Source organism: Phoenix dactylifera, chromosome 2 (assembly GCF_009389715.1).
Source record: "Phoenix dactylifera cultivar Barhee BC4 chromosome 2, palm_55x_up_171113_PBpolish2nd_filt_p, whole genome shotgun sequence".
Lineage (NCBI taxonomy): Eukaryota > Viridiplantae > Streptophyta > Magnoliopsida > Arecales > Arecaceae > Phoenix > Phoenix dactylifera.
In genome coordinates this window covers 2,358,336-2,372,036 of record NC_052393.1, presented here as the reverse complement: position 1 = coordinate 2,372,036, position 13,701 = coordinate 2,358,336, and the positions used below count along the sequence as shown (strand labels likewise).

General features: G+C 38.8%; 1 protein-coding gene across 2 annotated transcripts; it reads right to left on the bottom strand.

Annotated features, from left to right (window-relative positions):
* Window positions 1-3,561: 3,561 nt before the first annotated feature.
* Window positions 3,562-10,683, bottom strand: LOC103715415 (probable inositol transporter 2). Of its 2 annotated transcripts, none has more exons than XM_026807815.2 (7): window positions 10,101-10,683; window positions 8,390-8,605; window positions 6,196-6,266; window positions 5,740-6,075; window positions 5,534-5,641; window positions 4,739-5,344; window positions 3,562-4,171 (listed from the first exon to the last, which is right to left on the bottom strand). In XM_026807815.2, exons 2-7 carry the CDS (start codon window positions 8,520-8,522, stop codon window positions 3,707-3,709), a joined length of 1,719 nt encoding a protein of 572 aa, XP_026663616.1. In that variant the 5' UTR covers window positions 8,523-8,605; window positions 10,101-10,683; the 3' UTR covers window positions 3,562-3,706. The 2 variants fall into 2 exon arrangements, with proteins under 2 accessions (XP_026663616.1, XP_008801247.1); XM_008803025.4 differs by having other exon boundaries at window positions 8,390-8,600.
* Between the last annotated feature and the right edge of the window lie 3,018 nt (window positions 10,684-13,701).

Sequence of the window (13,701 nt, the reverse complement as noted above, 5' to 3'; positions counted from 1 at the left end):
ACTCAGACCGAGGCCAACTGATTGTAAAATAGATACTCTACCTTTATATAACTATTCTTTCTTGCTTCACGGTGGGTAGGAAGAAGGTTACGGAAAGATGTGATCGGTTTTGACGGTTATTGTGGTTAAGAGTCTCTAGTTTCGGGGCATGTTGCAAGGCGCACAATGAAAATATGTCACAAGACATAGTTCTTACATGTATTTAGTCCCAGATTAGCTGTGTACTAAATGGATATTGGGTATTTATGCAGTGTTGGGACTTCAAAAAACACATTTTACTAGTTTTTTTAGAGGTCCTAGAATGTAAAAAATGATATCAAAGCATATCCGAGCTATGTCCTATATGTACTTGAGGATCCTCTAGCATAATTCAATTAAGATTGACCATGAGCTGTTTCGAATATTAATGATTGGATTTGCGGTACTAGTTAATAGATTTGAATGGATTTGGATTCTAAGCCTAGTGAGGATGCTGAGGCTTAAACTTGGAAAGCATGTGAGGACTCAAGAGGTGTGTTTAGTTCTATATTGGCTATGCACTAAGTAGATCCTAGGTATTTATACAGGACTAAGGAATCCAAATAACAATTTTTGGCTAGCCTTCTTAGATGAGGTCTTGGATTGTTATAAATGGTATCAGAGCAGACCTGGTTCATGATTCATGCCAACTAGCAAACACTGCAGCATGGGCTTATTTGAATTGACCATGAGCTACTTATGATGTTTGTGATACATGTGATGAGATTTGGATGAAGTTGAATCCCTAGTTTGGTGAGAATGCTAGGGCTTAAACTGGATGAGTATTTGAGGATATGTGCAAACATGTGTTTAGTCCCATATCAGCTATGTATTGGGTAGATCTTGGTATTATACAGAGTCAAATAATCTAAATAATACCTTCAGACTAGTTTTTTTGAATGAGGTCCTCAGTTATGACTAAGTGGGCTTCAAAGGCATATATTCATTGGCTTTGAATGTTTGAAGCCAACAATTTTTGGAAGAAACATGATGAGCTTTCTAAAAGCCTTCTTTAGAAATTGAGTTTTTCTCATGCTTTTTACCCTATGTTCTCTCCTAACAATAGCCAATGTTTTATCAAAGTAGAAAAATAATAGGGTAAATTATGCTTTTAGTCCTCCAAATTTAGGTTGGATTTTCAATAAGTTTCTAAACTCCAAAAGCTCAAATTTGGTCCCTATTATTTTGCCACTATTTTAATGTCGTTCTTCCCTCCGATTCTAGACTCTTTTTCTTACTGAAATCCCTGTTGGCATTAACCGATGATCACATGGCCAATTACGTGGCATAAATCACTTAGATCGGTGACTGCATGGCTGGTTGGTGATGGTGTGGCATTCTTTTCCTTGCTGGCATCATTATCAGCATATGGGTAATGATGTGGCATAACAAATAGAAATTTTTATTTTAATGATATGGTATATAGATGATGATGTGGAATATATATGACGTAGTATTATATGGGTGATGATGTGGCACATAGCACGTGCTATAATAAAAATTTTTGCCAAAAAGTGTCCAATCATCGAGCACATGTCATCATGTATGTACAATCACTGAGTACATATCATCATGTGTTAAACAGGTTAGGTTGGCCAGTTTAAATAGGATAGCAACAGGTTCAGTAGGTTTTAAATGGGTTAAACAACCCTTAAATAGGTTAAATAAGCTAGGTCATGACCCAATTCAATTATTAAATAAGTCAAAACGGGTTAAATAAATCAAAGATTTAAGCATGAATTTGATTTGTTAAATAGACAATACTAGAAGGGTTAACAAGTTTATTGCCTAAATTTATTTATGCCAAACCAAGAACCGCTAACAGCGGTGCATTTGCATGTCAGATTGATCATAAATTTCTATCCTTAAGGAGAGGCTATTACTCTTGCACGGTAGGTACATGTGAAAGCCTGTGATGGTGGGACATTCCTCTTCTTTTGCTGCACGAAGTTGAATCTTTGCACGTTTAATTTAGTTTTTACCAACTTTATATTAAGGGTTCGTTGGACTCACCAGAACATAGAATTTTTTTTTTTAAAAAAAAAATACTTCTGATCAATAAATGCTTTACTCCATGCGGATTCCCAGGTTCAAGATGTTTTAACTCGAGAGAGGGAGGTTAATGAGCAATGGCCTTTTTAGTATGCGGAGAGAGATGGAAGTAACGGCGGAGGTAGCGAAAGCCCGGTTTGGTGATTCCAAGGGAGAAGGCCCGAAAGCAAGAGATGTGGCTGTCCCTAGGGTCTATGTTTCCCCAGGCATTAAGCTAAAACTTGGTGATATCGCTGCGAACAGCGGTCGGGAGGGCCGAGGGAGGAGGCAAGCGAGACAGGGACAGGAAAGAGAGGGGATGGATTATTAATCATTAACCCCTTCTCTCTTTTCCCTTCAAAATAAACTATATGCTTGTTCTTCAAATTTTAAACTTGCCATTACCATGAAAGCTTATATCTTTCTTAAATTACAAAAATGCTACTATAAATAATTGTTTAATTCGATAAAGGAGTGAAAAAAATCCGTCCCTGTAATGTAGCATCGGGGCTAATATAATCTGGTTAGTGGGGCGAAGTAAATGAAGATGGATGATAGAGATTTTAAAAAAAATAAAAAAAAATTTGGTACCAATATCCATATTCGCGTCCAATTGCACTTTTGTATGTAAGAAAAAAAAAAAGAAATATTATCTGACTCAAAATTTAAAAATTAATGAGTAATAGACACCATTTTACTTAACTTTGTAACATGATAGTTTTAGTATGTATATATAATTAAGAACACTTGAAGACTAACTTAGCACCATTCAAAAATTGGTGGATAGATTTATTAGGTCAAATGTTCAGAAAGATACCTAACCTAGACAACTATATTTCAGGAAAGATGGTAAAATATAGTTAATCATCCAGTGCTCTCTCTCTCTCTCTCCCCCTCTTCTCACTTTCTCTACAACTTTATTCTACTAAATATGGGAGGACCAAATAAGTAAGGAATAACATTTTTGTTGATTAGTTAGTTAGAGAGTGGATACATATGATTAAATCCATTTAGAGGGTAGTTAGCTATTTGGTATCCAAGCACAACCTAGAAGAATACACAGGTATTTTTTCTAAAAATAAATTTGTTTATATAGTCTAAGGACTTCCTTATTATCTTATTTTTTTCTTATTCTAGAAGAAACTCTCTCCCCCTGCCAATCCTTATTATCTAAAAATACACTCTCTTCTGTCCTTAAATAGTTAGCTGTTTTATCAAATTTGTTTATCGTTGAGGGGGAGAAAGAGACTACCTGGCTGCGGCCTGTGAGAGGGAGCAATTGTTGTTATATTTAGAACTCGTTCTGAGTCATGCCGAACTAGACGTTAGCCGGTATGATCTTCGTTACCGATCTGGCATATCTTAGTATAGATACATGGTAAAGCAGCCCTGAAACACTGTATTTAGCTCTGTTGTTTCTCCTCCTTTAAACTTCTCTAATAATATTGAGACCATGATATTGTATCAGGTATATTATTCAATGGAATGCCATCCAGCAGAAACAACTTATCAGTACCAAATTCCTCTGAACTCCATATTTCCCGAACAAGTCATCAGCGTTTGAAATATTCATTTCAGGGAGGAAAATCATAAGGTCATAAAGCGGTCATTATTATACTATCAACATAGAACAGACTTTCAATAATAACATGGATATCTAAGATTGAGCTCGGACAGAGCTCTTCTTCCAAGCCTTGTAGCTTTTACTCTCCAGCATCCTCTCCACCTCTTCGAATGGCAACCCTTTGGTCTCAGGCACAAACAAGAAAATGAGAACAAATGCAACCACAGAAATACAGCAGAACAAGAGGAATGTTGGTGCAGTGCCTAAAGCCTCAGTCAAGCTCAAGAATGTCTGTGTGACAATCAGGTTAGAGATCCAATTCGCCACCGCAGCCACCCCACCACAGACTCCTCGGTATCTCAGTGGGTAGATCTCAGAGTTGACAATCCAAGGAACAGTGCCCATGCCCGGAGAGTAGGAGATGATATACGCTCCAAGGCTGATGAGAGCCAACCAGCCAAAGTTGCTAGGGCACCCTCGAGTGTACCACTCACGGCTTGCTGCTTCGCAGAATTGTTTTCCAGCAGATTCAGATGTCAAGCAGGTGCCAGGAAGAAGCTGTTCAACAAATAAGGCATGATCAGGATAAGATAATTTGAAACTTTGATGCTAACAACTCTAGATATATGCGCATCTAAAATGAAGTTAAATAATACTTCCTTCTTCTATCGACATGGACATTCATGCAACATAGATAAAGCCAATTTAGTAAAAAGAAGACTGGAGTGCAACATTTTGAGCATCACTCTCTAAGAGCATATGCCTGTTATATTCTACAGAGATACTGGTGGTGCCATTACATCTTTTTTATGATCAAATTTAGTTGCAGTAGTTAAATTTATCCAATGTCAAGATGTGTGTGTTAAAGGCAATGAAAATTCACCCCAAGGCATTGACACCATCTGGGATTTCACATGGGGCTTCTCCCTGGCCCATGCGCTATGAGGAATGCCAACAACTGGACCAGAGTCCGGTTGGAGAAAAAGCATTCCACGTTTGCGTTATTTAACTGATGATAGTAACGCTTTCTTATTAAAAACATCCAATTGAACAAATCACATACTAAAGCTTATTGATGATCATTCAACGAAGGTTCTTAACAATTTAAATAGCTGAGGTACTTACTTTATTCCCATCATGAGCACAAAATCCACACCCAGCAGCGGCTTTCACGCAATTCATACATGTCCATGTTGTGCCTGAAGCTGGCTTGAAATCAGGGCAAGTTAAGTTTCCACTGACCTGATTCGTCAACTCAACTGCTGGGGAATGTGAAGCAACTCCAAAGAACACACCACCTAGCAAGGCCAAGCATGTAATGATTCCAATCAAACTGAGAAGTAGCAGCTTTCTCCTTCCTGCTCTGTCAACAAAGAAGATACTGACAATAGAGCCCAAGGCATTGAGACCAGAGGTTATCAGAGAAAGTGCCAATGCAGTACTGTTGGAAGCATAACCAGCCAATTGAACTATCGTGGGACTATAATACATAACTGTGTTGATACCCACAAACTGCTGAGCTACCTGGACGAGAATGCCTGCCACAAGCCCTCTGCGAACAACAGTACTACCCATTCCCTTCTTTAATTTATTGAACATGCCATGTCCATCAACAGAACCTTCCTCAGCTATTTCAGCTTCAACCGATAACCGTAAAGCTTCCATTTCTTTATCAAGCTCATGAGAAGGGTATATCTTCCTCAAGATTTCTGCAGCTTCTTCTTTTCTCTCCTGTTTAATAAAAAATAAAAATAAAGAGAAAATCCATGATCACTATCATGCAGCAAAATACTGGACAGAACAAATGAAAAGTTCTATAAGGATTAGATTAAAACAGCAGAAAGTAGAAAGCTGTACAAAAATGTATGTAAAAATGTCAGTAAAAACCACATCCGGATATGAGAGGAAATATATTATTACCTTTCTATACAGCCACCTAGGTGACTCGGGAAGCATCAGCATCAATATAAACTGAACTAAAGCAGGAAGTCCAGCCACACCGAGCATCCAGCGCCAAGTTCCTGCTGTCTGCACCAAAAAATGGAAAAAAGGAGTTGAAATGTCAGTACTATTATTACCATCTGGGAACAACACTTCAACAGAAAGGGAGAAATTTGTCTAATTACCCGCGTGAAAGCCAGATTTATGAGGTAGGACAGAAATTGCCCTCCTGTAATAAGTAGCCCATTAGTGCTAACAAGGGCACCTCTAATTTTGGCAGGAGAAGCTTCAGAAATGTAAAGAGGAGAAGTCATAGAAGCCATCCCGACTCCTAAGCCAACAAAGATTCTCCCTAGGATTATAATTGCAGGAATTGGTGCCACAGCCATTACAATAGCACCAACAAAGAAGAGCGCATCAGCAAGCAATATTGAAGGTCTCCTTCCAAATCTGTCATTCATCCATCCACCAAAAGCAGCACCCACTATAGCTCCAGCTACAGCCATGCTCACAATGGTTTCCTATTGACAAAGTAATGGGTCAAACACGTAAGCTGGGAGGAGGCATAGGTTGGGAAAGATCTACTATAACAAATTCTGTAAAATCATATTATTAATTATCATGAACATAAGGGAGCAAACCTGCAGTACAGTACTCCTATCGACTTGTTGGAAGTCATCACGAATGTATAGAAGTGCTCCAGATATGACACCTAAAACAATAATCAGCGAAAATTTTGAATCCATGCACCAATAATCCATGAGTTATTTGGACACACAGGAATGATACCAGATTGCATCGCAGAAATACAGCAAAAAAAGTGAACACTACATGTTCTCTGACATGCATTAAATAGTCCAACAATAAATGTGTACATTGTGTACAATATAATGCAGTCATTAGGCCTGTACAAATTTAGAGGCCCATGAAATAAGTTTGTACATTAGAAAGATCAACAAAAAGATACCAGATTGAATATGAGCGTGCAGTATCAAACTAGGTTCATCTGGCGGCAGAATGCTTAAATAACAGAGAGCCCACCAACACAAGAAAAGTTAAGGACATCCCTAATGCAGTGAAATATTAGAATCACCTGATAACTTTGATGTGAACATTTTTTTTTAAATGGACAACTACCTCCTCTACTCCAAAAAACATTTGCAGAATGTTTTAGACCAACAATATGAAAAGGCTATCTTTCAGACATGCATAAAGAAGTTTCTACTAAGGCACCAGATCTAGCATTCTCATCACCTCTGAACCACATTCTATCCACCAATATTTGGTGACATGGGCATGACATCTTGTTTGGTAGGACAGGATTTCTTCTAAAGGACAGCATAGATGGCAGTTTTGGGAGCCCGTATAGAGATTTATATGCCTAAATTCAGAAGATAGGTTTTATTTCATGACAGTTATCAAAACTGATTTACCGTTATAATATGCATATTATCATGCACATTTGGAAGAGAAATCACGCAAAAAGCCTGAAAACAAATTTACAGCTAAAAGGGTAAAAGTACATACATTTTTTACTCAAACTGTTATATGTCTTTGGCCAGAGGATAGTCTGGCATCCGAACATAAAATTCAAAAAAATTGTACAATTCCAGAGTGAAAACATATCATGCTGCTTTAAAAAGCATACAAAGAGATGAAGAGATAATGATAAACTTTTATCTGCCAAAACATCATGGTAGTCATTTAGCAATGAAAGATGTCTAGATATTTAAAGAAAGGACTGCTCCATTATGGTGTAGATTCTATTCTAAGGCACCACAATGGCCACCTCTTCAGCTCTGGGCCATGTCCCACTTTAAATTGAAAAAAAGTCTGATACTTAACATTCTCCTATCTGGTGTTTATTAGAATAAAGCGTTTAATTCCATAAAGCGAATTCACTCATTTTTGAGAAATCATAAACATGTTGAAGATCCACTTGCTATCTTTTATAGTCTCTTCTTTTCTTTCATTTTTTTCTTACATTCATATGCAAATAGTCCTAACAGCAAGAATTGGCAGCTTCCAGAAAGAATTTAAGTAAGAATTAGGACTTTTCTTGGATAAAGCAAGTCATACAGTTTTCCTAATAAAATATCCAAAAAAAGTGTAGAACTCATAACTTCCAGAAGTGTGCATAAAATTTCCTTTGTGGCCAGCAGCTTTGTTATAACCTTCACTTCTTAAACCCAACCTGTCAGTCCATAGTGGTGTCAATGACTGAGCATTACCTTTCCTTAAGCACAACAACATGTATAAGCAGAGAAGAAGGCTCCACCTGAGTAAATGGGGCAGTAGATCCTGTGCACACAATGAAATTTTTTATTTGTGCCTTAATGGGCTCTTTCAACCTAGACATCAAAGCAGAAGTATAATCTATTTGCAAATCCTTGGGGATAGCATTACCAAAAAATTATCCATACATTGGAACTTAGGGAAAAAGAAGAGGTCATTGACAACCGGACCTCTTTTTTTTAAAGAAAATTGAGAAAGGAAGGCTCATCCACAGTGTAATTACCTAGGTCCCAATACTAGGGGATGCACTGTCCAAGATTTGAACCCAGACCATCCAGTTGCTACAAAGTGGTATGACCAATGGGAAAAGCCCGATCCGTTATCCCCTTGAAGAAATTGTTTAAAGAAAGATCAATGTTTTGGACCACTATGTCCTAAAGTGCCTTCACCATCTCTCAACCATAATATGCATATCAGATCATATTATATGAACAATTAAACTTTGCAATGTGTAGCTTATAACAAACCTCACCGAGAAAACAAAGAAGTGCTATGCTTTCAATATGACACTGAACAGACAACTAAAGTTGAATTGTGTACCTGTATCGTAGCCAAATAGAAGACCACCAATGCCGGCAGAGAATGCAAGGCGAAGAATGTACGGGTGCTTCCATGTCAAACTAAAACATTCCTTAAATTCCGTTTTGTCCGCTTTATGAACACCTCCTTCCATTGCATTAACTATAGAAGAAAATAGCCCAGAAGATCCCTAACTCCGAATACTTAAACGCTAGCTTGCTAAAATCCTGTCCTACACTGGCATGAAAAAGAAGCATTGATACATTCTGCATGAGCAAAAGATTATTCGCAAGCAACATGACCATGGAATGTGAATCAAGGTTAATCCTCAAGTGAGACCAGTTAGAATGATTATGGCTGTTGGTCATAATCATGCTTTCGTCGTAAAAATGACAATGCAATACATGAAACACATCAAGTAGCCAGTTAAAAGACATATAGCAGTAAAACATGCAATGCAGTCATAAGAATATGAAATGCCAACTAGCTGAAACTGCAATTCTTGATGATAAAAGACCATATCAAACAAGAGAAATTAATGAGATAGGTCTATAACTAAGAAAGCTATTTCAACAAAACATTGGCAAGAATTAAGAGCACACCAAGAGAAGACAGTAAAAAATATATTTCTTCGTGGCTATAATAAGGGGGAAAAAAATAAATTACCATGATATGAAAATGCCAGTAAACAAGCATGTTGAGAAAAGGCAAGGACAAACAGAACATTTATCTTGCTAAGTACCAACCAGTGATGGTGAAAAAAGATTCGTAGACACCAATCCAGGTACACGGAATAAAGCTTGTTGCTTGTGGTCATTGTTATGACTGCCGCACAAGCAAAAGCACTTTTGGAACCTCTCAAATGAAATGGTTTGATTTCCTTGACTCCTCTAAATAAATTATTGTACCAAACATGCAAGAAACCCAAGAGTTCTAGAAAAGAAAGGGATCGAATAATAAATAACGACTTGTTCCCTGAAGATGGCACCACAAATAACAAAGTATTTAAGCCCTGAGCAGTAAATTCAGGATCACTAAAAAATGAATTTTAAGAAAAGTTGATGTGTTCTCAAAGTTAAAAAAGAAAGAAAGATGCTTTCTCATAGTTAAAAACGAACATCGAAGAGGCCCACCAAACAAAGACAAAGACAGAGACAGATGAGAGAAATGTTCAGCTTTTCCTTTTCGTCAAGGGCACACATATTCCAGATAACATCAAGATCCAAACTTTAAGCACAAAATGTCCTTTTCAATGTCCCTTACAGCCTAGATTATTGTCCCTTTTCTGCCTTCCCCAATAAAATGGGAAACAAATCAAAGCATAAATGAGAATGGCGCAAATGATTAACATTAACAACTGCCCGAATCATTTTTTTTGGAGCAAAACATGGAATATTACATGAATCTAGCCTTGTTCCGCGCCTCAGGAAAAAAAATCTAAAGGAAGAAAGCGGAATATGGGGGAAAAGTCATGTCTTACAAACCAAAAATTCCTTTTTCAACCAAAAAAATAATGTAAAAAGAGTAGAATAATCCAACCCATACGTTCTCACATGCAACGATTATTAAAAAATTGAATAAAAAAATGAATAAGCATGTCGCATCTTCTCGTTCTATTCCAAGAAACACTATAAAACGAAGGCGAACCCAAATCTCACATTCCGATCTCTTTAAAATAATCAAAAAAACCAAAAAGAGAGGAAAAGGGGAAAAAATGGTCTCTAAAACTTACCCGAAGCCTTTCTATATCTATGCGTCTCTTCCCTCCTCGTTAGAGAGTCTTTCGACTTCCCAACCAGAATCCTATAATCTCCAAGGATGTCAATCCCTAGGCGAAGAGGCCGATGGGAAGGAAACAAGGCCAGAGAAAGAGAGTACGACAATCTTAAGCAAAGAAGAAAGAAAGAAAGTACGACAAGAGCTGAGAAGTGGCGGCGATCTCAGTTACATCCAAATCTTTTTCCCTTGAAAAAGTAAATTATTTTAATGGATTTATCGGATTTTTGGTCCGATCTTTTCGGACTCGATATTGCCAATTTTAATGAAAAGAAGATACAGGATAAGGGGATCGCGTTTTCGCCGCGAAGGGATGCCTTATCCAGTTATCCGGCCCTACCGCAATCTCCTCCCGCCGATCTCGCGGACCGCGTATCACGAACGAAGGCAATGGAATGGATTGAAATGAGAAACGTCACGGTGGCGGCCGGCCGGCCCGCCGCGCCGTGAGCTGCTAATTTATCAAGCTAGATAACGGCCACTGCCACGGTTACACTAGTCTTTTCCATGATTTCTTTGTTCACCGTTTGTTTGATTAATAATATTTTAAGACAGAAAATAAAGAAAGGAAAATTTTGGATAAAAATTAAAAAAAATGAGAATAAAAATTTTAATCATCGGCGCTACTGTTGTATTGTATTGTATTTATAGATACATACTTACATAAGAAAACATATAAAAATTATGATTTAATTAATTTAAATTTAAAATTAAATTTAAAATATAATAGAAATGTTAATTTTGCGAGCTGATGTTCGAAATTCAAATTCAATTTTAAAATATGCTAAAAGTGATAATCATGTTGGCATGTCTTGTTATTTATGATTTTGGCTAGTATGAATCAAGTCTACTATCAAGAAAATTGATGGCAGACCACTGTAGGAGGAAGAGAGAAAGAGGAAGAAGAAGGAAAGGAGGAGGAAGAAGAAGTTATAGAGACGCAGAAAGAGGAGGAGGAAGAAGAAGTAGAAAGGAGGCTAGGAGTTTTTATTCAATCATTTAGTTCCCTAATTAGATCCTCAATCAATTGACTAAGTCAACCGATTGATTGCATACCAAAATCGATCCAATCACTCGACCCAATTATATGACTTAATAGCTAACCCAATTGACTAAAATAAAAGCAATTGACCAAACTGACTCAACCAATAATAAAAGCAACTAACCAAATTGACTCGATCAATAATAAAAACAACTAATTGACTCCATTATCTAAATGAGAGGCTCTGATGTCCCCATCAACTCCTCCTAGGTGGGAAAAAATTTAACCCCATCGAGTGCAGATCTGGCTAGAAAAATTTCTGCAGACACATGGTCTTAGAGAGGGAAAGGAACGCTGTGGGAAAGGGGCCTGATGGGCTGGAGTGGAGGTGGGCCTTGGGTTGGGAGTGGGCGTGTGGGCTTGGGCTAGGAGTGGGCGCATCGGCTTGGGCTAGAAGTGGTGAAATGGGTTTGGGGTCTTGGGAGTGTCGTGTGAAAGAGGGAAGATGGGTGGTGTGAAAGGGGGTTGGGGAGGGCGGCTGGCGGTGAGGAAGGGTGCTGCACGTGTGGAACCGGCTCGGGTAAAATCAGCGCCGACACGAGCGGAGCTCGGGTGGTTGTGTCCGCCGTCCTACGCTGGAGATGGAGGCCGAGAAAGGGAAGAGGCACGGGCGGAGGCAATGGGGCTCGGCCGGTGGGCATCGGTGGCGGGCGGCGTGGGTGCTCGTCCTCGTCGTCGGGTGGCCATAAGGAAGGAGGGAGGTTCCGCGGCGTGAGGTGGCGGTTGTGGGGCGGCTCGCGGCGGAGATCCGGCGACGCTGTGGTCGGCCGTCGGGAAGGAACTTGGAGGGGCGGAACACGGCGGGGCGGTGGCGTCGGCCGGTGGGGCAGAAGGAAGAGAGGAGCGGCGGCTTGCGGTGGCGCTCTGCGGATGAAGAAGCAGAGGAGGCGGCGCTCGGGCGGGGTGCTCGACGGCGAAGTTCGGCAACGGCGACGACGCGGCGAGGAGGCAGGCACAGCGCAGGGGGCGGCGGCGACGGAGGAAGACGAAGAGGTATTTTTCTTCTCTCTCTCTCTCTCTTTTTTTTGTGGTGAAAACCGGAAGGAGGGAGGAATGAGGTGAGAGGGAAGGCCTCAGTGGCGGTGGGGTGCTGGCACAGGAGGGAGGGAACGAGCAGCGACCTTCTCCTTTGGCAACAGAGGAGGGGCTTTTCCCCTGAGAGAGAGAGAGGGAACAGAGGGTGGAAGTTGGCGGGGACGGGGATGGATGCGTGGGCACAGCCCAGGGGGTGGTGAAGATCCGGTGACTAGCATAACAGTGCGAACCGTAGGGCTGCAAGATCGAGGTGCTTTAGCGACCGAGGCAAAGCTGTGCCTCTGATACCAAGCTGAGGCAGACCACTGCAGAAGGAAGAGAGAAAAAGAAAGAACAATAAAAGAAGGAGAAAGAAGAGGTTATAGGGATACAGGAAGTAAAGAAAAGGAGGAAGAAGAAGCAGAAAGAAGGCTAGAATTTTTTTATTCAATCATTTTGTTTCCTAATTCATGAGAGGGGTGGCTTTTATATAAGTCTTATATCAAATCAATTAATTGACGACATACCAAAATTGGACCCTCAATCAATTGATTAAGTCAACCGATTGATTACATACCAAAATCGATCCAATCACTCGATCTAATTACACGACTTAACAGCTAACCCAATTGATTTGACTAAAACAAAAATAACTGACCAAACTAACTTGATCAATAACAAAAACAACTAACCAAATTGACTCGATCAATAATAAAAGCAACTAATTGACTCCATCATCTAAATGAGGAGCTCTAATGTCCCCATTAAAAATATTCTAACTACTTATTATGAAAAAGTTAATTAAGCCCATGATTACTAATTTGGTAATATTATAATTAATCGACCTCTCATTTTTTACTACAAATTATCGACCTCTTTTTGTCACATTACCAAGAAAGCATTAAGTGCAATGAGAACCGTGTAAAGAGGGATGCAAATAGACTAGGTCGATCCATGACCTAATTCGGTTCTGGCTCAATTAGGTCTGACAATTTAAAAATCATAGTGGGGTTTGATTCAAAAATTGGACATGATCGAAATTTTTGGTCAAGTTTGGATTTTATAATTTTCAATTTGATTCGACCCGACTGAGTGCACATATCATTCGGATCTAATTTAGATCAACAAAAAATAGACCCAACCCAAGTCAACCTAACTCAGCTTGGTCGAAAAACTCAAATCATATAAATCTTTTTCTCCTTCATTCTAAATATCTCTCTAAATTCATTGGACGAATTCTCATTTAAACTAATTCATCCTTATTTTTAACATTCATATTTCATTATTTATTTTGGTAGATTCTTAAATATAATGCTATCAAGTATATCAATAAATAGTTTTTATAAAAATCATAACTTGTAAACTTCAGAATGATCAATTACATGGATCAGATTAAGAGTTTGGATAAAAATTCAAGTTTTTAAGTTGGCTCTTTTTAATTTTATTTATTTTTTTGTGATTTTATATTTAATTATCAATCATTATATTTTAGTTATAAAAT